This window comes from Ornithodoros turicata, chromosome 6 (assembly GCF_037126465.1).
Source record: "Ornithodoros turicata isolate Travis chromosome 6, ASM3712646v1, whole genome shotgun sequence".
Lineage (NCBI taxonomy): Eukaryota > Metazoa > Arthropoda > Arachnida > Ixodida > Argasidae > Ornithodoros > Ornithodoros turicata.
This window is the reverse complement of record NC_088206.1, coordinates 66,723,168-66,747,057: the sequence shown is the minus strand read 5'-3', so window position 1 is coordinate 66,747,057 and position 23,890 is coordinate 66,723,168. Positions and strand designations below refer to the sequence as shown.

Below are 23,890 nucleotides of genomic sequence, written 5' to 3'. Positions count from 1 at the left end.
TGAGTGCACAAAATGGTTGAGTGAAAATATGACATCTGAAAAATCTGAATAGCAGACACTATCCTGTTCCTTATCTGCTCTCCAAGAATATTCCTGCTTCGTAGAACATTAAAGTTCATTTTTTTGTGTATTTCGATTACTATTATGCGGACTGCCGCGATATGCAGAAGCCCGTAAAAGAGTGGAGGATGCATTCTTCGATGCCCCTGCCCGAATGTAGCCGAATACCGCGAAACTCCACTTGTAAACGTCCTACTGGTTCCTTTATGTCCTTCCTTCACCCTGCCACTTATCATAACAAGCACCGAACCCCCATCTTTACTGCCTCCACTTTGAGTATCCGAAACGCGCCCTACCTACACGTAAACACAAGCTCGAAATCCTCAATCACTCTCAGGTTTCCCTTCTCCCCGTCCTCCTCGAGGACATTTGTTCAGTCAAGACAACCACTTCTCTCCGATAATACAGCGTCTCTCATCCTCATCCGACATCCTCTTTTTCATCCCTCTTCTTCTTTTCTTTTTGACGCTCCTGTCGCTCCGCAGCGCCCCAACGCCACCGCACACGCACGCGCGCCGAAGACCCCCAGACCGCACCGCGCGAGGAGCTGCCGCCCGCAACGGCTTTCACAACCTCATCCCGCTTCCGGGCGCAATGCAGCGCCTTCTCTCTCTTCTCCTAATCTCAACCGCATCATCCAGCAAACTCCTGTGCGAAGACGTCCAACTGGCCTGCATCAGCCGCTTACCGTGCAGTATGGCGCTTCACGGTCACCGCCTCGACTGTAAACACGAACTCTCTGGAAGAACTCCGGGACAGTGCTCCGTTCCCTGCAGACAATCCCTGATCTCTCTCGCGTCGACGGAAGAAGGCTTCGACCTTCTCAAGTGCGACTGCGGAACGGACGCCTTCTGCAAGGCGCTCGACCACCGGGTGTCCACCTGCTGGTGGCAGAGACCTCCGTGCTCCAGGGACAACCTCTCGCCGCGACCTTCTTGCTCGAGGCTCGTCAGTTACTGCGTGGGTGACGCGGTCTGCGCGAGTGCTTGGGATTATTACCGGAGGTTTTGTCACGAAGTCTTGGACGGCGGAAGCGACAAGTGCCACGCCAGGTGTAAGAACAGTGTGAGTGTTCTGTTGCGAATGGAGCAGACGCATAGGTTGCTGGACTGCGTGTGCGACAGCGCAGTGAGTCGGAATGTTTGTGCGAGGGAGTTGAACAAGGTGAGGACGTTGTGTTTCGAACTGGAGGAGATTGATCCGTCGGGAGCTTTCTTGTTGGAGGGATTGGGGATGAAGTGGTTGATTGCTTTCGTGGTCTCGGTGGTGTGGCTGCGACGGTAGGGGCACGCTTTTCATTGCGTGTATGATACACTCTTTGTATGTATGTAAAGTGGTGCGGATGTCTCTTGTTATGCACAATGGTCTATTGAAGCTCAATGTGACTCAGTTAAAGAGAGACAAGGTCTGTTAGCTGACTTATAGAGCCCAGGCGCCTATTGTTTGTTGTATGATTCGAAGGCGAATACTATCGATACAGTGATGGGAGCTGTTAGAAGGACGATTACCGAACATTTCAATTCATGAAACAAAACAGGTTACGTTTTTTTTGTTGTTTTTTTTTTACCCTGTTCGAGATCACGGACGCCTGTAAGCGTTGTGATGGATAACGTTTGAGTGTAGATATGTATAAAAGACTGCTGCAAGCTGGGTCACTAGTGTATAGCTCTGAACGCATAGCTTATCTTGCTAGCTAGGCTTGCATAGCTTGCATAGCTTGCATAGCTTGCATAGCATTGCATAGCATTGCATAGCTTGCATAGCTAAGTGCTTATCGGCGCCACATGAACCCAAAAATGATTTTAGTTTAGAGTTTCAATTTCATTTCAATTTTAATTGAAGAGTAATGCCGCTAACAAAAATCTTAGAAAACGATGACAATGACGCGACAAACATCATCATTCATGTTCACAACTGCATTTACATGGCCGAATGTTGACATTGTATTATTAGCACAATTTGAAATGCTTCACCGAAGCCATTTTGAACATTTCAGCTTCGCACGAGAGGAGATATCTTTGCAATGATCGTGGTAATGAGAATGGATACTTCAGTTAGTGTCTTATTATTTTACCTGGTACGATTTTCACGGTTGTTTAACCTTTTGGGTATTCATTGTACTTTGATGTCTACTTGTGTTGATCACACGCGAGGCCTGACTGCCGAGTAATTTATGGGCCATCGAATCATCAATGGAGTACCTGATCACATCGAGCGATGTGTTGTCGTGAATCGTTTGTATATCAGGAATCATGTCACGAGACACCTTTACACATCGCTATTATACCTGGGAATGTAATGAGTTGTTCCTAATTTTTAGTTTTGTCAGTCGTCGTCTTTTGAATGCGCAAAGAGTGGAGACGAATCAGAATTACTATTGCATGAGATAGTGTGATTAGATAATATTGCTGATGGTGTGATATGGTGTTGCATTGTTACGGTGCATGCATTAACCTTTTTTTTTTTCACCATATTCACGATAAAGCTAGCTGCGAAGAGCATCGGGCCCGGTAGATCGGATGGTAGCCTGTCCATCTACTGACCCCAAGGTCGCGGGTTCGGTCCCGGATGAGGACGCCAGCAACTTGAGGTATAAGTTGCATAGCACGTTAAAGAAACCTCCGCTGGACAAAATTAGTTTTCACACTGACCACTATGGTGCAGTTGTCTGTCGAAGAGGAAGTCTGTGTTATCCACAGGAACGATAACATTTGGAATCACTTATAGCCAAGTTAAACTGGTTCCAGAAAATGTACTACGCGATGACAACAAGGAAAAGGAGACTGTTCATCTATAGGCTTGCACAACATACTGCTCAACAAAATAACTGATAAAAATAATAGAGTTGCGGCATGACCGTATGGCCAAAAGTTTGTTAGCGGCACACTGAATGCACCACCCTTATCCCGAAGAAACGCATTCCACCAGCAGAGTAGATACATAGTTTAGAATCACCAGGGTACTAAGAACAGTATCCACGCAATGATGCAGCATGGTGCGCTGAGAGTTCAGGTTCATAGGAAGTGACTGGCAGTCATCTTATCCGAGGAGGGCTTCATCTGGCAGAGGTGTACAGGCAAAAACAACATTAAACTATACCTCCTGTTCACTTGCACTTCAATTTTGCACGTGTGTACGTACATTGAATAGCTAGGAAATGCATCCCATGTACCGCGTAAGGCATGTAAGTACCTTTCTCCTGAGAAAGTGTGCATGGCAATCTGCCTTGCTTTCAGCTTCGTTTACAAAAAACACAAATCATGTTACACATGAAGCACGTGAAAGCATCTCTCTCAGAAACTGACATATCGGCGTAGTGGACGTTGTTAACATGATCGGGTTTAGAACGTAGCTTTAAGGTATAATGCACACCACAGTAGGCACTAGTATTTACCTTTCTCTACTTCTAACAGTCAGTGGGCCGCAACAGTCAACTTTTTTCGAGTCATGTGGGTATATCGCAGCGCATCTACCATGTTTACATTTTTATTATATTTCATACAATGTTGTTTAACGCTCTGTTAATGTATACATATTTTTATGAAGTATATATGTTAGTGTTAATTCGACCATTTTTCTACTGAAGGCTTAACGCAGGTCAGCGTCGCCCTGACAGCAGAGGTTGCAAGTCTTTTTGTTGTTTGTTAATTGTTATGTTACTGTTGAGCCCTTGCGCCTTTCACGAGCTGTTTTGTATAACATTGTTTACATTAACAGAATTTAGCCCCACGTTTCCTATATAGGAATAATTCCTTTCACACAGACTCGTCGTTATAAGTGTTTTTCATTGTAAATATCGTCGAGCTCTTGATAGCAGTAACTTAGCTCTACTTGAAGTGACCTTTCTGCATTAATATCGCCTTTATTCAATCTCTTCGTGTGTGACTTGTTACGTCAGTGGAATGGCTGGAACTCCAATCAAGCGTGAGACAACCATTCCAGCATCTCATGTTGGTGTATTGAACCCTGACAATGCATATCTTGTTTCTTATATTCCGTGAAAGAGTGCAGCGTTTCCGTGTCATCTGCAACTGCCGTCCACGCGTTGACATGGCCAGAGCACTTGGATATTTTTCAATTCCTGTACATATCCTGTTCAAATACAGTTCGTTTCATGAATTTTTACACCGTCTCTCTCTCTTGTTGTTCACGACGGACGGTACAGTCGCCTTCATTTATAATCACCACGCCCGTAATATTCTGACATTGTCACCATGTGTGGATGGTGATTATATGGGAAGTGTCTCAACAACTGACGTGGCTACGAGTAGAGAACACCACATTGTGTTCTTTTATAGGTTACGGTGTGCGTAACACTGTCACTGTAAGAGCAACTGAGTGACTATAAGTGGAGGCTAGTGTATTGCCTCCGTTTAAAGTCAATGTGTGACACGTGCACCTTTCACGCAAAAGGGGATGCGACTATAAACGACGTACAGCAACAACTGACGCGACTCTACGCATGTGAGTACCGCTGTATTGACTCTTCGCCGTTCGATGACGCATAATACTTTCACTACAAGCAGAGAGTGACTATAAGAGAAATGCCACAATAAGTGACATTCACAGTGCTCATGCGACTTCTAGAAATAGTAGAAAACTCAATATAGGCGAACGCGTGCATCTGCAATAACTGTTATCCTGAAATTTCATGACGTTTCGTAAAATTCGTTGCAGTTTTCTCTTGGTACTTTCGTTCAGAGCTTAGTTGTGCACAGGGCACGACGGTGCCAGCGGCACTTTTCGAGGTCCTTTGACAACTTCAATGGCGTTTCACGAACCTCAATCGAGTTGAGGAGCGTCTCAGTCAATGGTAATTGAATTGAAGTGGCCCATCATCATTCAGTTCAATCTACGTTGATCTCAATGACCACTGAAATGCCTGTGTGACATCGGCACAAAAACGTTCCCGACAGTATCACGTCGAGAAAGCAGCGAGAATGCCTAAAGGGAGCTGCTCCTCACAATGCCTCTTTGTGCAGTGAAACCACCTTCGAAGGCACGTTTCCCAACATCTTGTGGTAGCTATTCTAGATTTTGTCAGTGTTGTACCCGCTACCGAAATATGGTATCGCAATACCGATACTCGTTACTTGAGTAAAAAGTATCGAAGTACCGATATCGATACTCCCTTTTTTAAGTAAGGGAGTACCGCTACCGTTACTAAACAAAAGTAACGAGGTACTTTACCGGATACTTTTGTTGGAAACACGAAGATGATGCAACATAGAAATCTCGCTTACGTGAACACCCCATTTGTACGTATAATAGCGAATTGGGAAATGACAGCTTTGCAGTAAAAAGACAGCATATTTACTATGTAGCTCGGACACTTTGCTCGACTCTTATCAATAGCTGGTTCACAAAGTCTTCTTCTGCCATCCTAGCAGGCCGTGGTCTCTCTGGCAGCTGGCAGAGTCCAATATGACAATTACGTTAGTGTCAGGCCCACAATACCGTGGAGTCTATAATGATCAAGGAAACCTACCCGAAGTCAACAATACCATATATATAGTATATGTGAGCCGTGGCTATTTCCTCCAGATTCGAAGAAAAAAAGTGAACATGTGTTTGGTATACAGTGAACCCTCGTTATTATGACCATGGCCGTTCCCGAAAATGTTGGTCATAATGCGGAATTGTCATATTAACGTGGGCGATTTGCAGAGGTTTCACTGCATTGTGACAATTAATAAGAGTAAGAAATATGATCCGTGAAGAAAGGGTTGGGCACTAAAAAAAAGTATCGGTAACGATACGGAGATCGCGGTACCATAAATTTGTAACGGAAATACTTTTCTGATACAGATTAAAAAAAAAAAAGTATCGCGATCCTGGACTAACAACTCTGATCCTAACAACACTGGGCTTAATGGAGTAAAATAGCCACAGACAGGAACAGAAGTCTTGTCAGCGTTATGATGTTGTCGTAACTACATGGCTTATCAAAAACAAAATGATAATATGGAGGGCCTTTCACCGCGTCCATGCATCCCGAAGCTCCGCTGAAATTGCAAGTATAGATTTGATGATATAGATAGAAAGATTTGAACTATAGACACGCACTTTCGCTGCTTAGCAAAAATTAATCACCGAAACATAATTTAATCTCTGAAGCGCTACTCCCCCCCCCCCCCCCCCCCACACACACACACAATCTTCCTCGCTTAGACGTAATGGATATTTGCCGTGCTCGGTAACTTTTCTTTTTCTTTACCTTTCTTTCCGTGTAAAGACGCTCAATCCTTTTACGTCCCGTTTCATGTCTCTAACCTGAAAAGAATAAGCTCTGAAGATAAAAAAAAGAGAGAGAGAGAGAAAAAGCAGCATCACTGAGCCTATGCCGTCCTGCTAAGATATTTTTCGCCTGCCTCCAGCTTTCAGTATAGGCACGCTTTCACCAACGAAGTTCGATGAACGAAGTCTTCGCTAGAAGTCCGTGACCCGTGTGCATCTAGGGTTGCACCGGTTCCGGATTTCATCGGAACAGTTCGGAAATTCAAGGCTTATGCGTTAGGTGTCCGGTTGAAGGTGTAATCCGGACATAAAATGTTCGGGAACTGGCCAAGTCAGAGTATAATTTTATAATTTTTATTTGTAATATTTCAGTCGGGCAACCGTACGTGAAGCACTTCATACATTATTTGCGACATTCCAACGACAGACTCGAGAGGAGCCGGCACAATGTTGAAGATGATGAGACAGACGATATTCTATCGATCCGACGGCATCGGTGCGCTTGGTAGTACCTTGCCTCAGGCATGAACAACGCAAGAGGATGACGAAATGCGTTCTAGGCAGTATGCAGGTTAGCCTCTGTACAAACTGCATACGTTATCAGAAGATCAGAGTGCATAGAAAATGCGACACAGCACAGACAGAAACATGTACGACAAGGTATGGGAGGAGCGTTTGGACAGAGACAGTTTGGAAGTAAGGGCAAAAGTCTGCGCAAAGTTGTGCTCGTGTTTTGCGCGTGCGCAGAAGGACCAACGCTATATCTTACGTACGCAAAGGTCTTAGCGTACGATATACTAAAACTCCCTATTAAAGTTAAATTTATAAACGCCAGCTTTCGTACCCTAGCGTTGAACGTAGCGACTTGTTCGGCGATACGTTGTGTGATACTAAATGGGATTGGATTGGATTGGACTTGAGTTAAAAGTAATCACGGAGATTGTGGCTCTACAAGTGTGAAGTCGGCCAACTCCAGCCCACTTGTACCAATACAGGGTGGTTATCACAGACTGCCCAGGGTATATGGTGGGGTTAATGTAGATGTGATGACAGCATAAAGAACGAACAATAGAGAAAGATTTCCATGGGTCATTGCTATATATGGTCCATGTCCTCGCGTCCTATTCTTTCGTCATCGCTTACAGTATCGATATATATACCAACAAGACCTGCTGCTTCATCTTGTGATGGTGACTTTGCGTTTTCTGGGCACAACACAAACTATGGCGCGATGGGACAAAAGCTGGTGAAAATGTGCATGAACCAGAAGCAACGATGATCGAGTTAGAAAAGCAAGGCTTTGAAATCTATACGAGGTATCACAGTCAATGAATAAAATGTCATTGTTAAAATTCCAAATATTTAACGAAACCGGTGAAATAACCGGTACACATACACACAAAAGACAAAACACACGAAATGACGATGAGTTCTTGTAACTGATATGTGATGGAGACGCGTATATCGGCAATGAGTGGAATGCACGGAAGCCGTTATCGATCTAGTGTCGCGTATGGCGTATCGAAGAGGCAAATGCATATGGGCCCGACACAATGGTTCGTACTGTGATCGTGTACTAGTATACAGTATCACAACACGGTAGCCCTTTTAACCAACATGCCGGGACGACAGCCGGTTACGTAGCCGACACAAGCAACAAAGTCAGCAACAGTTGGCTCGCCGCAGATGGCTTGTCTCGTACAGCCGTTTTCTTTCTCTCTTGTTTATTTTTTGTTCCAGCTCTCAAATATTCAGTTCACTATCATCAACATGGGCGCCCGTAGCGGTCTCAATTAAAAGCACCTGACAGTGCAGCGAACAAAGCGCATACCCAAAACATATCCTTCACGAAAGAACATCTGCTGTTATTATTGTTGTCGGGACTCTGCAACGACATCCTGTCGCGTTGTATCTCAATCAGAGACAGTTGGGTCGAACCCTGTCAACTTCCGAGAGAGCCCCTTAGACAATACTTTATACTGTTGAGTATGTGGCCATGACTTCTAGTAAAGGCTTATTGTCGTTGTCAAAGGCTCACTCTAATGTCACTGCGATAGACCCGGTGTCAAAACAACAAAGTCAACAGTCAGATGCTTCATGCACGCAAATCCTTCCTATTGAGCCGAGGCCAAGTCCTTCCTACGTGGGCCGAGGCCCTAAAGCGTCGCGACACCATAGCTGCAGCACGATGGTTCCCGGCAAATCGTGACACGTAACCATGTAGCAGGTAACCATGCTAGTATAGTTAGTACTTGAGTATCATATTGAACCCATAGAGCGACGATCCAATGAGGATAGAACGGCGTCCTCGCTATTGAGGTCCTTTGAAAGCGACTATACGGCGTACACTATCGCCTGTAATTCTAAGGAGGAGAAAGACGCTAAAAGAAACTAGTATGTGCATTCATGCACAGGAAGAGAGTATGGCAACCAATGTTTTGAACTGATGTGTGTACTTCTTCGAATGCAGAAACGGAAGCAGTGCTAGTGCTTTTTGTAGCGTTCATCGGAAGGAATATAACGGCGAAGAAGACACGTCTTTTTGTCGGGTACTCCGTGTCCCCGATATCTCTTTACATTTGCAAAACGATGAGAAGAACCGGACTTCTGATGTTGCCGGAAAAGCGAATGAAAGCAGACGACGAATTTTTCGCTGGTTAGTTTTGATGATGATGATGATGGCGGCTTTTCCGACGCCTGATATATTTCACACTAGTGCTGATTCGTCGCACTGTGTGGACACCTAGATAAAGAAGGCGTGCTTCCTCTTCCTCGTTCGCCACATGTACACAGTGTGTTCGGACGAGCAACATTCCCCAGAACACTCCAGCGGAAGATGCGATAAAACGTCATAGCTTTCTGCTGCCACGAGAGCGGGAGCGCTCAACGTCGTGCCTTCACGTGCGCTGCTAACCGTGGGGAACGTCCTGCGATAAAGACGCAAGATGTTCCGTAGCAGGCGACAGGAAAAGACGCTGAATGTGCCATCTGCTAAGTGTCGTCTGCTAAATGCGCAATACGCCACTTCCGATATTCCGACACCGTGTGAATGCTCAACATAGCACGGGTTGGAACTTCGGTTCTGTGAGCAGCTTTTTTCTTTTTCTTCCACTAGAATCTTCCGTGAGGACGTTGCTCGTGTGAATGAGCAGCGGTGTCTGCTTCAGCCCTAGTCGCAGTCTATTTCAAACACAGGCTTCCCGTGGCTATCAGTGGCTCACCATGCGGCTGATGGTGGCTCGTCTCCATAGCTACGGTACAGTGGCTACGGGCGCCGAAAACGCGTCGTGATTGTGCGGAGTCGCGGAGTCTCAATACCTACGCCACGTGGTTTAAGGCTCGCCTTATAGGAGCGTTGGCGTATAGGAACGTCAATATAGCGTATAGGAGCGTATCTATAGGAGCGTATAGGGCTCTATAGGTGGCGTTGCCATCGTGTGCGATGTTCGATCGTTCAGCAGTGCCCGACTCCCCGTGACCAGGACCAGCGAGAAGGGGGGGGGGCAGCCGGGAATGGAGCCCCGGGGCCCGGACCGCTTCAGGTTCCAGCCAGACCCAAGGCTCGACGGTTGCTAGCACCAGGGGACGTGAGGAGGGGAGCCCGTAATTTCTTTCGCCGGTGCTATCCGCGAACGCGTGTGACAACGCTCTTCAACACTCTTCAACTGTCACAACACTCTGAGCCTGGCGAAATGTTCCCCGGAGGCAATGCAGTAAAAGCAAATGGAGCCTCGACTGTTCACAACAGATCACAACATCTTAACCTTGATTAACACGTTTGACTCCATCCCGCAGATCCGTGACAAAACAAATAAGTCGTCGGCCAACAGCAAGATCCCCTGGAATCCATTCTTGCCTTTCACAGAAATGATTTTTCTGAGCGAGCCAATCACGTTCAATGTATTCAAGGTAGCACTGCGGGAGTCCAATAGAAAGAGTGAAGTAGTTCTCAGAAGGTGGCCTTTCTGCTTTCAAATTAATAACGGCACTTTCGCAATAAAATCAACTATAGAGAAGAAAGCACATCGTAATGCAAAGAGTTCTCAATATAAATAGTCAGCGGACGAAATGTATTTGCGCTACACATAATGTCAGAGGTTACCAAGTGCCTTTACATCTGCGTGGCTGGGAATGAGTCAGCGTGATGGGTGATGCAACCATCTGAGATAGGAGATGTTTGTGGATTGTGGTGGGTGAATTAGGTACCACAAACACTTACACGGCAACAGGCGATGTTATAATATTACGCAGGGTGTGTGCAGAAAAAGCAGCCCCATATTTTCGCACATAGCACGTTTCCTGCTTACTGTACGAACTTCCAGCGGTGCACGATGATGTCTTTATGCGATGAAAATCAACAAAAAATCGTGCTAACCAAACTTTGCGTAACGAAAATCTTTAGCCACGCGAACTTTGCTCCGTGTATCTCCAATGGGACATTGCAGTGCAGCACAGTTGCGTCGCCGTACCGCTGGGGGCATCACGTATGCAGAAACCAAAACGAAATCTGGCACGCCTAGCGGTGGCCAGACGCAACTGTGCCGTGACCGCCATATTGACTTCTGCATAGGCAGTTCGGGGTGCACGGGGAGCAACGTTTGCGTGGATAACTTTTCAGTTACGCACAGTTTGGTTACTACTAGTTTTTTAATGGTTTTCAACGCATGAATGAGTCGTCGTGCGCCACCGGAAGTTCGTACCTACGTATGCAGGCAGCGCGGTACGCGCGTAAATATCTGGCTACTTTTTCTGCACACACCGTGTACTTCATAAGTACTTCATTGTTTGTATCTGTCCCTTCTATGTTGTTCCAGCCTCAGAACATCAGTTTCTCTCTTGTTCATAATCCTGTTCTCTTTTTCTTCTTTTTTTTCTTCTTGTTTTATGGGAGTTTCCGAAACGTGTGTGTTCCTATTTAATTATTATTTGTTTGTTTGTATCATACTTCATAAGTTGTACTTCATAAGTACTTCATTGTTTGTATCTGTCCCTTCTATGTTGTTCCAGCCTCAGAACATCAGTTTCTCTCTTGTTCATAATCCTGTTCTCTCTTTTTTTTTCTTGTTTTATGGGAGTTTCCGAAACGTGTGTGTTCCTATTTAATTATTATTTGTTTGTTTGTATCATACTTCATAAGTTGTACTTCATAAGTACTTCATTGTTTGTATCTGTCCCTTCTATGTTGTTCCAGCCTCAGAACATCAGTTTCTCTCTTGTTCATAATCCTGTTCTCTCTTTTTTTTTCTTGTTTTATGGGAGTTTCCGAAACGTGTGTGTTCCTATTTAATTATTATTTCTTGCTCTCTTATATGATATTTCTGATGCCCCATGATGTGGTAAGGGGTTAATTTTGGTGTGCTTGCGAAATTTACTTCTTAGCAAGACTAACAAGCTTATTTTGATGCTGACGCTGATTGGGCGGGTGTTTAGACGCCGCGGTTATGTTTACCTTACTTTTTAGATATAGATACAATGATTACGAATTGCCGTAATTTGTAGGGCATATAACTTTCTTTTTTTATATATATAGCGCAGTACAGAAAATGTCAGTCGGAATATTCTGGTGCTTCTGGGACATTTCGAGAGTCACGTATGACGTCATCGTGCGATCCAGCGTAATGTAAAGTAACGTTACGTTGAAAAGCTGCGCGCCTGCAACGTGAGCTTTGGCTGTCAAGAATCAAAGCGTTGGTGTTCTAAGTGTTGTTCCATTACGCGCGAGTAATCCACTCTATACCAATTACTTAATTCTTCAAATATATGTACTGTACCTTAGAGCTCTGCACAGGCCTACTTTTCAGGACCCGCCCGGCCTGGGCCACGGTTTTCCTGTTTTTATGCGGCCCCGGCCGCTCAGTAACTCATCGAGTAGAGGCCAGCATAGCATTTCCAGCCGTGACTTACGCGTTTCTGGGGCTTATGAAACAAAATTACAAATCAATTTATAAGAAAAGAAAAGAAAAGACGGCACCGCTACGGCACGAGACGCGGGCGGGCAAGTGGGTTATCGTTACACTACACCATGGGACATCTGTCTGTCCTGTATTACCATGAAAACTTGAAATAAAGTGAAATTGTCTAAGTTGTCTACAAATTTTTGTGGAGGAAGAGGTTGTTGTCGACAAACTCCTTCTCCCAATCCCTACGCCCTCTCACCAGGCTTTGCTAACGTGATTGAAATATGAAGAGTCGGGAGCAATATGAAGTGACTTTGAGAAGGTTCTAGAGGCTCGAATCATACGCATAACGCAGTGCCCTTTCCTTGTTTTTGCAAATATGTGTATTCTCCTCTCTCTTCCCTTTCGATAGTGTACTTCTAATAGTATATACAAAACCGAGCGTTCAAAATTAAAAAAAAAGCTGCCCTGTGCTGAGTCACACAGAAGCAAGCACTCCAGAACAAGCACTCACGACCTTTCTCCATACTGTTAACTTGAAATTGGATAGCGTCCGAGATAGGACCTATACTTCCATGTCTTCTGCCACCAATCAAGCTGGCCTTGACAAACAGGTAACAGCTGCGCTACCAGATGCTGTCGGGAAAGACGAATTGCAAATTGGTATTTTCCAAGAACGAAATAGTTTGGCGTAATTCGTCCCTCATTGTGAACGAAATAAGCTGCTTGTAGATTATTCACGTGAGGCTATCACGATAGGCAACAACTGTAAAATGACATTTCCCAAGCAATATTACGCAGCACATTTATGATAGGGTTAAGGTCACTGCTATATAGGCAAGAAGAGTGACGACAACGGCCTGATTGCTATTGATGTGAAAAATAACGTGACAGGTCTCGAGTTATTTCGAATTGAGTGACTTCGACCATTGCCATTCGATTATCACTGTCAGTTATTTGGCGTTGCAGATTATAAATGCTGAGCCACTGTAGAGGTGCTTGCCGTTCGCTCTCACGAGCAACCATGATCCCTGTTGTGCTACTCCTAGCGTTTGGCTTTGTGAGTGCGATTTCCGAAATTGATATTGACTGCTTGAGGGGAAGATATAATAACGCCTGGGAGGTGAGTTGACGTATCGACATTTTTAAAATGATTCCGTGTGAGTAGCACCGCGAAGCGACTATGGCTGTGATAACTGTGGCAGACGTGAGACAGATGGAGAGAGGACAGCAGGAAGGTGTTGGGGGCAGGGGTTTAGTATGCGGCCTGGGACGACTTCGGAGGAACTGTGCCTCTGGTGCTGTCGCATCGTTCCATGAGTATCTGTTTCTCTGCATGCAGCCATAGAAGCCATCTTAATCTGTTTTTGAATTTCAAACACGTCTAGTGTCATTTAGTGTCAGGTAAATGACACTAGACGTGTTTGAAATAAGTGCAGAAAAGGTAAAGAAGAAACTCTACCTCAAGGCTTCTGAATCCCTTCTTTACCTTTTCTGCACTTATATACTTACGTGTCCATCCGTACCCCCTGAATCATCAGCATATATATATATATTGCTGATGAAGGCCCAATAAGGCCGAAACAGCTGTCCAATGCTGGTGTGGCGACGTTTGGGACTTATAAACATATGTTCAACGTGCAGCCAAAGAGCGTATGCTATTTTTCCTCATTTAATACTTTACTGGCTTCGCACTGGGCTTTCAGAGGTGAGTCACTCACCCTGACGGGAGGACATCACGTTCCACGTGACCTTCCGACGCCACTCGCTCAAACGTCGCCCACCTACGCATTGCTGATGAAGGCCCAATAAGGCCGAAACAGCTGTCCAATGCTGGTGTGGCGACGTTTGGGACTTATAAACATATATATATACATACGCTACAAAATGGAGGTTTTCCCCCTATCTATATATACATACATATATACATATATTCACCCACTCTGGCCCCGTTTGCAAAATATCAGCGAGCTTCTTTTTGTTTCGGTTACAGGATACTCAATTTTTCATTTCATTTCATTGCCTTAAGGGACTATAAAGCATTACATAAAGGGGGAGGCAATCAGCTTTAAAAAAAAAAGACAGATATGACAACGTAACAAATAAATAAATAAATAAACACTGCTTCTCGCACAACATGACTAAGTTATCGGGGCTGTCGGTTCGAACAGAGTTCGAAGGTAATGTGTTTCAAGCGCGTGCGTAACACAGCAACGGTTCCCTTAGTTCCCTTACAAGAGTTCCATTAGAAGTCGGCCCAGGACGCACATTCCCCCAGGGCGTCAGTCGTGACGTTGCCCACCTCTGTGAGGCCGACAACGGCAAGTCCTTTCACCACCGCCACCAACAACAACAACAAAGGCAAAGAATGGCTATGAGGCACACGTGATCTGTATGGATGACGAAAGCGTTTGGTGTTCAAGTGAAACCGGGACTTTCTGTCTCCTGAGTGTACAAGTGGCTCGCGCTACTTCTTTTTCGTCATTTTCACACGCGACAGGCCTCCGCGTTCAAAAGTTTGTGCAAAACAGAAGACACGTGCTGGACAAGATGGCCGACAACGAGGTGACACGCACATCGAACAGCGAATTGTCATGAAGTTTCTCGTGAATGAAGGCGTAAAGTCATCTGAAATTCACAGAAGACTTCAGGCTCAGTATGGCCACGATACACTTAGCCGCAGCAAAGCGTTTGAGTGGTGCAAATGGTTCCGAGACGGCCGTACATCAGTGCAGGACGACCCCGGTCGGGGCGGCTCAGAGCCCAGTGTCAGAGTTCCTGAGAACATCCAACTTGTGGAGCGCCTGATCCTCAAGGACCGACGGAAAACATGTCTCGAACTGGCTCGAGACGGACCTTTGTGGGAACGTTGAACACTATCATTCATGAACACCTCCAGTTTCGGAAAGCCGGGCCTCCTCACCAAAGGAGTCCTCCTCCTAGAGGACAATGCACGCCCGCATACCGCGCATCTCACGACACACACCTTAGAGGAACTTGGCTGGGAGTTGCTGCCACATCCCCCTTACAGTCCAGACCTCGACCCCAGCGATTACCATGTCTTCGGGCCGCTGAAGGCGTTCCTTGGGGGCCGCCACTTCAGCTGCGACGACGAAGTCAAGAATGCGGTCCGATCATGGCTGCTACGCGCCGGTAAGGATTTCTACGCTGCTGACATCAAATCCCTCGTGGAACGCTGGGAGAAGTGCATTAGTGCAGCTGGAGATTACGTTGAAAAATAAAACTAATTTCTCGCCTGTAAGTTCATTTTACTATTGCGAAAAATGAAAAGTCCCGGTTTGACTTGAACGCCCCTCGTACATCGCGCGAATGACCGAGACGAGACGAGATTTTGTACCCGCAGGATCCCACCCACATCCGTAGAAAAGCGCGAAACGCGCTCCTAGCCTTCGTTTCCTCTGTGGACGCTTTCCTTCTCTCTCCCTCCCTTCTTACCTAATTTCTTTATCTCTATATTTCTAATTTTTCATTTCTTTTAATTTCTGACCCTCTACCCTTTCTCTTTTACTCCCCCTTCTCCCCTTCCCCTTTCACAAAGAAGCGAAACTTGCCGCCTTGTCTGAGCAGGCAGACTTCACTGCTCCTCTTAATTAGAACATCACACCCCACCCCCACCACCGCCATCACCACCATTACCACCACTCGAAAACTGCTCATAGTTGCTGGGAAAAGTTGCAGGATGTGAACGCTGCCAAAAGGTGCAGCCGCGTGGGGCGTATTTCAAGGCGTAAAACCGCCACCGCCAGGCGAAATACGCCGCATGCGGTTCCAGCTAGATACGCATGCCACGCTGTGATTGCCGCGTTGCCGTCCCCGTGCGCTCGAGTACGCGCTGGAAACTGGTTCTCCGGGTGAAATTTTGCGCCAAGCGTATACTACGGTGCGTGAACCGTATGGTCCGGAAAGCGTCCGAATTATTGCCGAACCGAATTCGGGACCCAACTTTTTTCGGAGAACAGAATTCCGGGACGCATTCGGCCCGATATGGCCAGGCCAGGTTTCTCCTCCGAAATGGGAAGTGACGCCAACAGAAAAAGTAGCAAGCACCCAATGTCTATTCAGCCGGAAGGAGACCCATAGCAACAATGGCGTAGCAATCCCGTCAACTGTTGCCGTCTGTGCGACTTCTATACACCAATGAATACATGGATTATCTCATTGAACATGATGGGAATTGATGTGCTGAGGCGTGAACAAATAGAAAGGACAAATACGTGCAAAGCTTTTCAGTGTCTTCCTTCTTTCATGATTATCTCATTGAGCTGGATGGCTGAAAGGCGATGTGCCCCAAGGTCAGAAGTCTTCGGCCAAACTTCGGCTTGCAGTTCGGTACCATGCGGTGATGCACAGAAAAAAGTTCGGTCCCGATTTCGGTTCGGACAGTTTTTGAATAGTTTTTCGTGCCATGCGGTTCAGCTTACTGTAGTTCAGCCTTTACTCCCGTTGAGGTACGCGCCATGCAGTTCCAGCTTAAGACCAGCTCCCGTGGCACAGTGATTAAGATGATCTCTTTCCACGCCGAGACTGGGAGGTGACACGGGTTCGAATCCTGTCACCGGCTGTGCTGTCTGAGGTTTTTCCCTGGGTTTTCCCGAACGCATTCCAGACGAATGTCGGCACAGTTCCCCCTGAAGTCGGCCCAGAACGCATACTAACCCCCCCTATCTCCCACTCCTTCCTGCTGTCCTCTCTCCATCTGTCCATGTCTGTACGCCGCTCATAGCCACAGTTGCTTCGCGGCGCTAACATGAAATAAAAAAAAGTTCCAGCTTAAGGCCGTGCAAGTTGTTTCGCAGATAACGCATTTGACAATACAACTTTTCAGCACTAACATAAAAAGTACCGAACGCTGAGTTGCGTGCTGTTATATGAACTATGTTGCTGTTCTGTAGTCAGAAAGGCCTATATATAACGTGCTTTTCATTGTTCTTTCCAGGCAATCGAAGGACCTAGCTATGGCGTCTTTTTCCTCCGGAGGACAACGCGAAATGAACCCAATGAATGTCCCTTCGTTAGAGTACCAACTGGAAGAAACAAATCATCATACTCTAAGACTGCTACCCTTGCTTATGGGTACATCAAGAAAGGAAAGACGTACGTGGTCACGTTATGTAAACGCTTTTAATGTTTGCATTTTCGCTGTAATTCACTGGCGAGGGAATCCTTATTCATGTAGGAAAACTTACACACACTGGCATAACGCAACAATGAAACAAAATTTAATATGACGTTTCGATGCCTGTTCGGGCATCATCATCAGAATGAAACACGAACGGTACGCCATTCGAGTTCTACACTCTAAGAAAAAAAAGGAGCACTTTACTCCTTTTGGGGAGTAATTGCATTGCCACAAAAAATAGTAATGAATGTCAAAGAGTGAAGACCGCATTTCAGGCGCTGTTGCAAGAGTCCCAGCTACATAATTGGTGCGCATGCATGAAAATACTTTGTAGCAAACCGTCAACCGTGATATATCGAGTGATATAAAATCTTGCGCCATACTAGGGCACAATTTGCGAAGAAAGATGCGCTAACTGTTTCTTACTGTGTGTGGTTGGAAAATTGTTACGTTGTCTGAGTTATACAGCCTAATGTCGTTCAAATTGACCAAGGGCACATATTTACGTAGACTGTTGCATTCAGGAGATCATTCGCGAAGTTTAGTGACAATTTGCAGTCCTGGGGAGTAAATGTCGGGACTAAATGTTGGGTTATGGGACTAAAATGGGGAGTAATTGCAGACTAGGGGAGTAGAAGCTGCGATTACTCCCCGCTTTACTCCTTTTTTTTTTCTTAGAGTGTACTTATAGCATAGTCATGACCTTGTAGCAATCAGGTAGTGACCCCTTGTGACTGTTACATGCATTATCATCACGGTGAATGTGCCAAGATTCCGAAAATTTTCTTACCCCCCATCTATGCTCGTGTGCCACGGTCTTTGCATTGTGAAAGTCAAAAGAATGACCCGTTTTTAGCACGTGCTCGACAAGTTCTGTGCGGTGATTCACTGCCGGTGGTTTTGATATCCGTTGCTGATGTTCTTTCAGTCTCGTGGCTTTCTTTCTTCCAGTTTCTTCCATGTAGCCCATGTAGCAGGAATTGCATTGTTCACATTCCAACCTGTATACAACACCAGATTCTTCCATGTGGTGTCATATTACATTTTGTTTCATTGTTGCGTTAAGCCAGTGTGTGTAAGTTTTCCTCATAGAACTTTGGTCTATCTTCAACTTATTCATGTAGTAAGTTGTTGTTAGCACGAAAATGCGTACACAACAGCCACACTAACCATTCTCTTGCTACCTGTATTGTCGCATTCTACGTTCCTATTGTGAATACAAGTGCGTTGTTTAGCAACAGGTAAGAAGGACATGGTGTGTTTTGTATAACATAGGGCATACTCATTTTATATATGTTAATATTGTGTCATTCGGGGCGTTTGTATACCGAATCCATTTCCACAGTATATAGCCCTCTAACACATAACACTGAACGACGTGAGGAAGGAGTAGTGCAGGCAGGGGCAGGGGGGGGGGGGGGGCAGAGTCCAGACCCTCACGTTGGAGCCTTGGGGGGCGCGGCGAGGGGGGCAAGAGGAAACATAATGCACAATGAACAAAATAAAGAAAAACATTGTGTTCCTTCACGAATTTTTTGCGGACGATCTATCGAATGGATTTTTGTTCTGAAAACGGCTACGATATCAGATGACCAAAGGGTGTTCTCATTGTGACAACTTCGTAGCATTTATAATTAACAGGTTAATTATTGAAAATTAATTATTAAAATTTGATTATTAAAATATATTAAATTATATAGATTAAATAAAATATATTATTAAAATTTATATTATTAAAATATTAGAAAAAGTTAATTATTAGAACATTGCATTAGAAGTGCTGGTGCCCTCTTAAGGAGTGCCCTTCAGCATTCAGCATATATACTACTACATTGCAACTGACTTCATCTCGAAAAGAGTGATATACAGTGAACCCTGGTTAATATGACCCCCGTTAATCCGACATACTCGCTTTATGACCGTTTTTCTCGGAAACCATTCCGCCAGCATGTAAATCCTTATTATGACAATCCGTTTATGGGACAATGACCAAGATTTTTGTCACAGGTAGGGTCAAACACAGGCATTATCTTCCCGCCATTATGACCGCGCCACATGACCCTCAGAGTAGCCCCCGGGAGAGGCTATCTCGTACCTTGCTCAGAGGGTGACACGTGTTAAAGTAGCGCGTCAAGGTTTGGGATGTCCCCTGAAACCACAGACCTCGGGATTATACTCATATCGCAACCACCGAAGTGCTTAAAAAGGCGGGGACCAGGTCACACTGTGCTGCTGTTTTCACGTAAGGATGGTCGGAATGAAGCGAAAGAGGTCTGATTTGGCAGTCGGAATGAGGAGCGGCGTTACTCGAACGAGGCAAGCGAAGCCCTACAGGTTGCTGTGTTATTTTTTGTGCAGATAAAGGTCGATAGCGTGTCCGCAATTGATGGTGCTATTGTCTATTTAGAAAAATTAATGACTGAAATACTTACTAACTAAATCATAATTCTTTTGTTCTACGTAGCGGTGTGTCCAGTCCGCGGAGGGTGCGTTTCTCGTTAATATGACAATTCGCTTTATGACCAAAATCCGCGGGAACGGCAGTGGTCATATTAACGAGGGGTCACTGCATATGTATTTTTAGAAAATCTGTTCGCGTTTAGCTGGGACAACCTATGTATACCTATGTATACACGACGAATGAATTATACAGACAAGCAAAAGGGAAAGAACAACTAGGGAAAGGTGCGACTTTCTTCTTCAGTTCAGTGTCCACGTTTGGTGGTGCCAACACAACAGTGCCAACGATTGGAAACACGGATTGTCTTTACTCGGATTCCAGTACGCGGGTGCAATTTCCAGATATGACTGCTTCCACAGAAATGTGAAAAATTACCGATAGTGTTTCTGTTGGGCTGCGCCGAATCGCGTCCGACTATGATCCCGGTAGGACGAGGAAGCGTGGCGTCGCAAACGCCGACGGCGGTGGGCGAAGACATTGGACTCTAAACCAGTCGTTGTTGCGAACAGGCATGCCCTTGTGGCCTCCAAAGTATTACCTCCATAGACGAAAGCGTGCTGACCGAACGCAATGCATTCTGGACAGGTCCTTGTGGTCAGACGTCATAGCAAACGTCAACGCACACGTGACCTAAAAGATGGCCGCGCCCGTGATCGGCGGCGTTTGTAAACAAAGCTTTTACTGTTTCTGTACACTGCTTTGGACGTCTTTCGACCTCGGTAATTATTTTTATCCGATAATCTCGCATTAAACGCGAAATTTTGTACATGAGGCCTTGTAGTGCCGACCATTTCCAAAGATGCGATGACAACCCGGCACTATGACACATTGAGCCGATGCGATCTATACTTAAGGCTAAGGAAAAATGGGCTACCATGTCGAGGAAGAGGCGTTGGCGAAATACGTTCATCTTTTAGCTTTATGCAGACGGGAATATCTCGGGAAGCGCTAGAACGACATGTAAACAAAGTCACACGACCCCAAAATGACGTTGCCCATGACGTGTGACCAGGACAAAATGGCGGTTTTGAGAAAAAGCACCCGCTTGAGGGCAGTTACAAAAATGACGGGTTTATGTCACCCCTGTGGCTCTAAAACACCCCAATAATTTGCAGCGAGGAAACCGTGAAACAGGCACAAGCTAGAGGAGCATACATTCTCCTTAATAAAGAAGGTAAGTTTTTTTAAAGTCTTAATATCATGACTTTAATTGTCGTTTTAGTTTCTACATGGTATGTTTATTTTTATTTCTGCACCCATTTTCTGTATTCTGCTGCTCTTTAAAGCGGCACTAAAGTGCAAAAATTTCTTCTCGTGGAATAAAAGATGCCGTTACCTTGACAGAAATACAAAAGGAAAGAGCGACAATGAGGAGCGGCCCTGTGATTTGTCTTCTCAAACGATCTCCCGCGATGATGGGAAATCGTTTGAGGCAACCAATGAGATGCCGCTCCGCATGGCCGTCCTCCCAGAGGTGAAGAAGGAGGGGGAAAGGGTAAATTGCGGTTTCGTTCGCGCAAAGCTCTTGTACGACGCAACAGATGAATACCGTTCCTTCTGTGTTGGCGTCAACTTAACTGCATCTTCAATTCTGCGAGGAGAAATAGTACAGGCAAGAAAAAGTCGCTATACGGGAACAGTTTTGCGTTGTGTATCCCATAGTGAGATTTTGATTATGTCGCATATCTTACTCGCCTTTGTATTACAAATTGCTATTTCCTTTAGCGGCCAATACAAGCGTGGAATACTCTGACCCATCCATCTGTTACGTTACCAGAGTTCTAGACTGCTCAGGCAGCCGTCCCGGATGTAAGTAGATACTCGTATGAACATCGGAACGCAAACGCGTGAATATACCATATCGAAAAATGGCGAGGACGTCAAAACCTTTTCCAGATGATAGTTAACGTGGGACGAAAACCGCGAACCGAAATTTTTCACTTTTCCCCCTTCTTTTCTTTTAGTTCACTTCGAACTGTGGCGCCACAGTCATGCGAGTCACACCTCAGCATGCTGCTCGCAAGTGTTTAGGAATCGAACGCAGGGGAAGAAGACCAGGTTCGTAAAGTACGAGGACTACTGTCCGGGCGTCGTCGGAGCACGAAAGAAAAATGAATGAAATAAAATAACAGAAATAAATTTTGGGAATAATGTACTGTGATATTTTTTTTTCTACATTCTCATCTTAGCTACAGCCACTTTCCTTATTGTTGCTTACTGGAGTGTATGCGATTTAGAGCTCGTTCCCATTCACACAAACGCACATACCGTAGCGGCCAGTGCCCGTGAAAGTGTGTGTGAACGTGATAGTGAACGGGACAAGTTACCCTTCACACACGGCAATTTTTTTTTTAAATTCCGTGTTAGCGCTGCGAAGCAACTGTGACTATGCGCGGCGTGCAGACGTGGACAGATGGAGAGAGGACAGCAGGAAGGAGTGGGGGACAGAGTGGTTAGTATGCGTCCTGGGCCGACTTCAAGGGGAACTGTGACGACATTCGTCTGGAAAGTCCTCGGAAAACCCAGGGAAAACCTCAGACAGCACAGCCGGTGACAGGATTCGAACCCGTGCCACCTCCCAGTCTTTGCGAGGAAAGCGGCCACCCTAAGCACTACACGGCAAATTGAATGTCATTCCCAACCAATGACATTCGCCCTGAATGTCATTCGTTCCGTGTGACACGGTGAAACCAAATGAGTAACCGCGTCAGTATACAGGGTGTCCACTTTTTCCAAGATGTAATCAATTTCAATATAGCATATACTGAAGGGCGCTCCCTAGGAGGGCATTAGCAAAGCCCAAACGCAATGTCTTAATTAACCTTCAGTAATTAACTTTTTAATTATAAAATCTACGAAGTTGTCCTAATGAGAACATCCGTTCCTTTCGGTCACCTGATATCGTAGCCGTTTTCAGATCAAACATCCGTTCGATAGATCGCCCGCAAAAGAATTCGTGAAGGAAAACCTTTTTTATTTATTTATTTTGGTTCATTGTGCATCTTCGGAGACGCAACTTTCCATCACCCACAATGTGAGAGGGTGAAAGAGCACACTGCCGTCCCTTGCGTCCTAGAAACAGATTAAAAGAAAACAGAACATGCAACCCAAGATAAGGGCAGTTCCGATAGAGTCACCAGATAAATTTGTTTTTGTTTTGTTTCCGTTACTCTAGTTTCTGCAAGTTAAAGCTCGTCTTCGACGCATGAGAAGCATCTGCTCCTTAGAAAGGAGGTTACATTGACATGCCACACGAGGGGGGAAAGGGTTACAAGCCTACCCACGGAACAAACATGCGCGGTGAGTGCGGGAATCAGAGCTATCTCATCAAAAGAAAGCAAACAAAAACACTGAGCCAAAAAAGAAAAGAAAAAGAGGGCGACTCTGAAACTGACGTGGCCAAAGCTGATACCTAGCAGAGGAACTCCTCTGTGGGTTAGGCTTGCAACCCTTTCCCCCTCGTGTGGTGTGTAAGTGTGACCTCCGTTCTTCGCAGCTTTGCGCTCAAACTTAGAGCCGCCAAAAAAAGAGGCGGAGCCAAGGGCTCATTTCCACGGATTTGCGAGGAATTTATTTCGGCAATTGCTATTGCATTACGAGTGGGATTATGTGCTATACTGAGTAAAATGACCACGGGCCCGGGGAAACCATTTCCGCAAAGAAAACGTTAGGTTGCCTTGGGAAATTTCGGAGTTCAATTCAAGAAATTAACTTTCCGTCAGTTGAAATGCAATAAAAATGTTACCAGTATGTGGCAAAAGTTATTGGTAAAAAAAAAAAGAGAAAAGAAATCCTTTGACCGCATGTCTCTCCAGGGCCTACGTTTTCCCAGAGTGCTTAGCGCTGCTTGGAATTGTGGGAGTTTACTAATACGAAAGAAACGGGTGACCTCCATACTTTTCCGATCTCTCCCCTACCGGGGAGTTGTCCACGACGTGTCAAGGTCAGCGAAAGCGAAATGTGAAGGATTATTCTTCGTTCCCCCGCTCAGCAAGCGCCCAGGATGCAATGCGTGCGCAAAGAGCACTGGGATTTTCTGAACTCGTCTATTTCTATCATGGTTGGTGGACCACCCTGTATATGTACCCGTATATA

General features: G+C 45.4%; 2 protein-coding genes across 2 annotated transcripts; both read left to right on the top strand.

Moving 5' to 3' along the window:
- The first annotated feature begins 654 nt into the window (after positions 1-654).
- Positions 655-1,344, top strand: LOC135398698 (uncharacterized). The gene has a single exon (XM_064630083.1). It carries the CDS (start codon positions 655-657, stop codon positions 1,342-1,344), a length of 690 nt encoding a protein of 229 aa, XP_064486153.1.
- Positions 1,345-13,091: 11,747 nt separating this feature from the next.
- Positions 13,092-21,950, top strand: LOC135397096 (allergen Arg r 1-like). The gene is made up of 5 exons (XM_064628431.1): positions 13,092-13,317; positions 17,152-17,309; positions 20,911-20,969; positions 21,521-21,604; positions 21,760-21,950. Exons 1-5 carry the CDS (start codon positions 13,171-13,173, stop codon positions 21,912-21,914), a joined length of 603 nt encoding a protein of 200 aa, XP_064484501.1. The 5' UTR covers positions 13,092-13,170; the 3' UTR covers positions 21,915-21,950.
- The last annotated feature ends 1,940 nt before the right edge of the window (positions 21,951-23,890 follow it).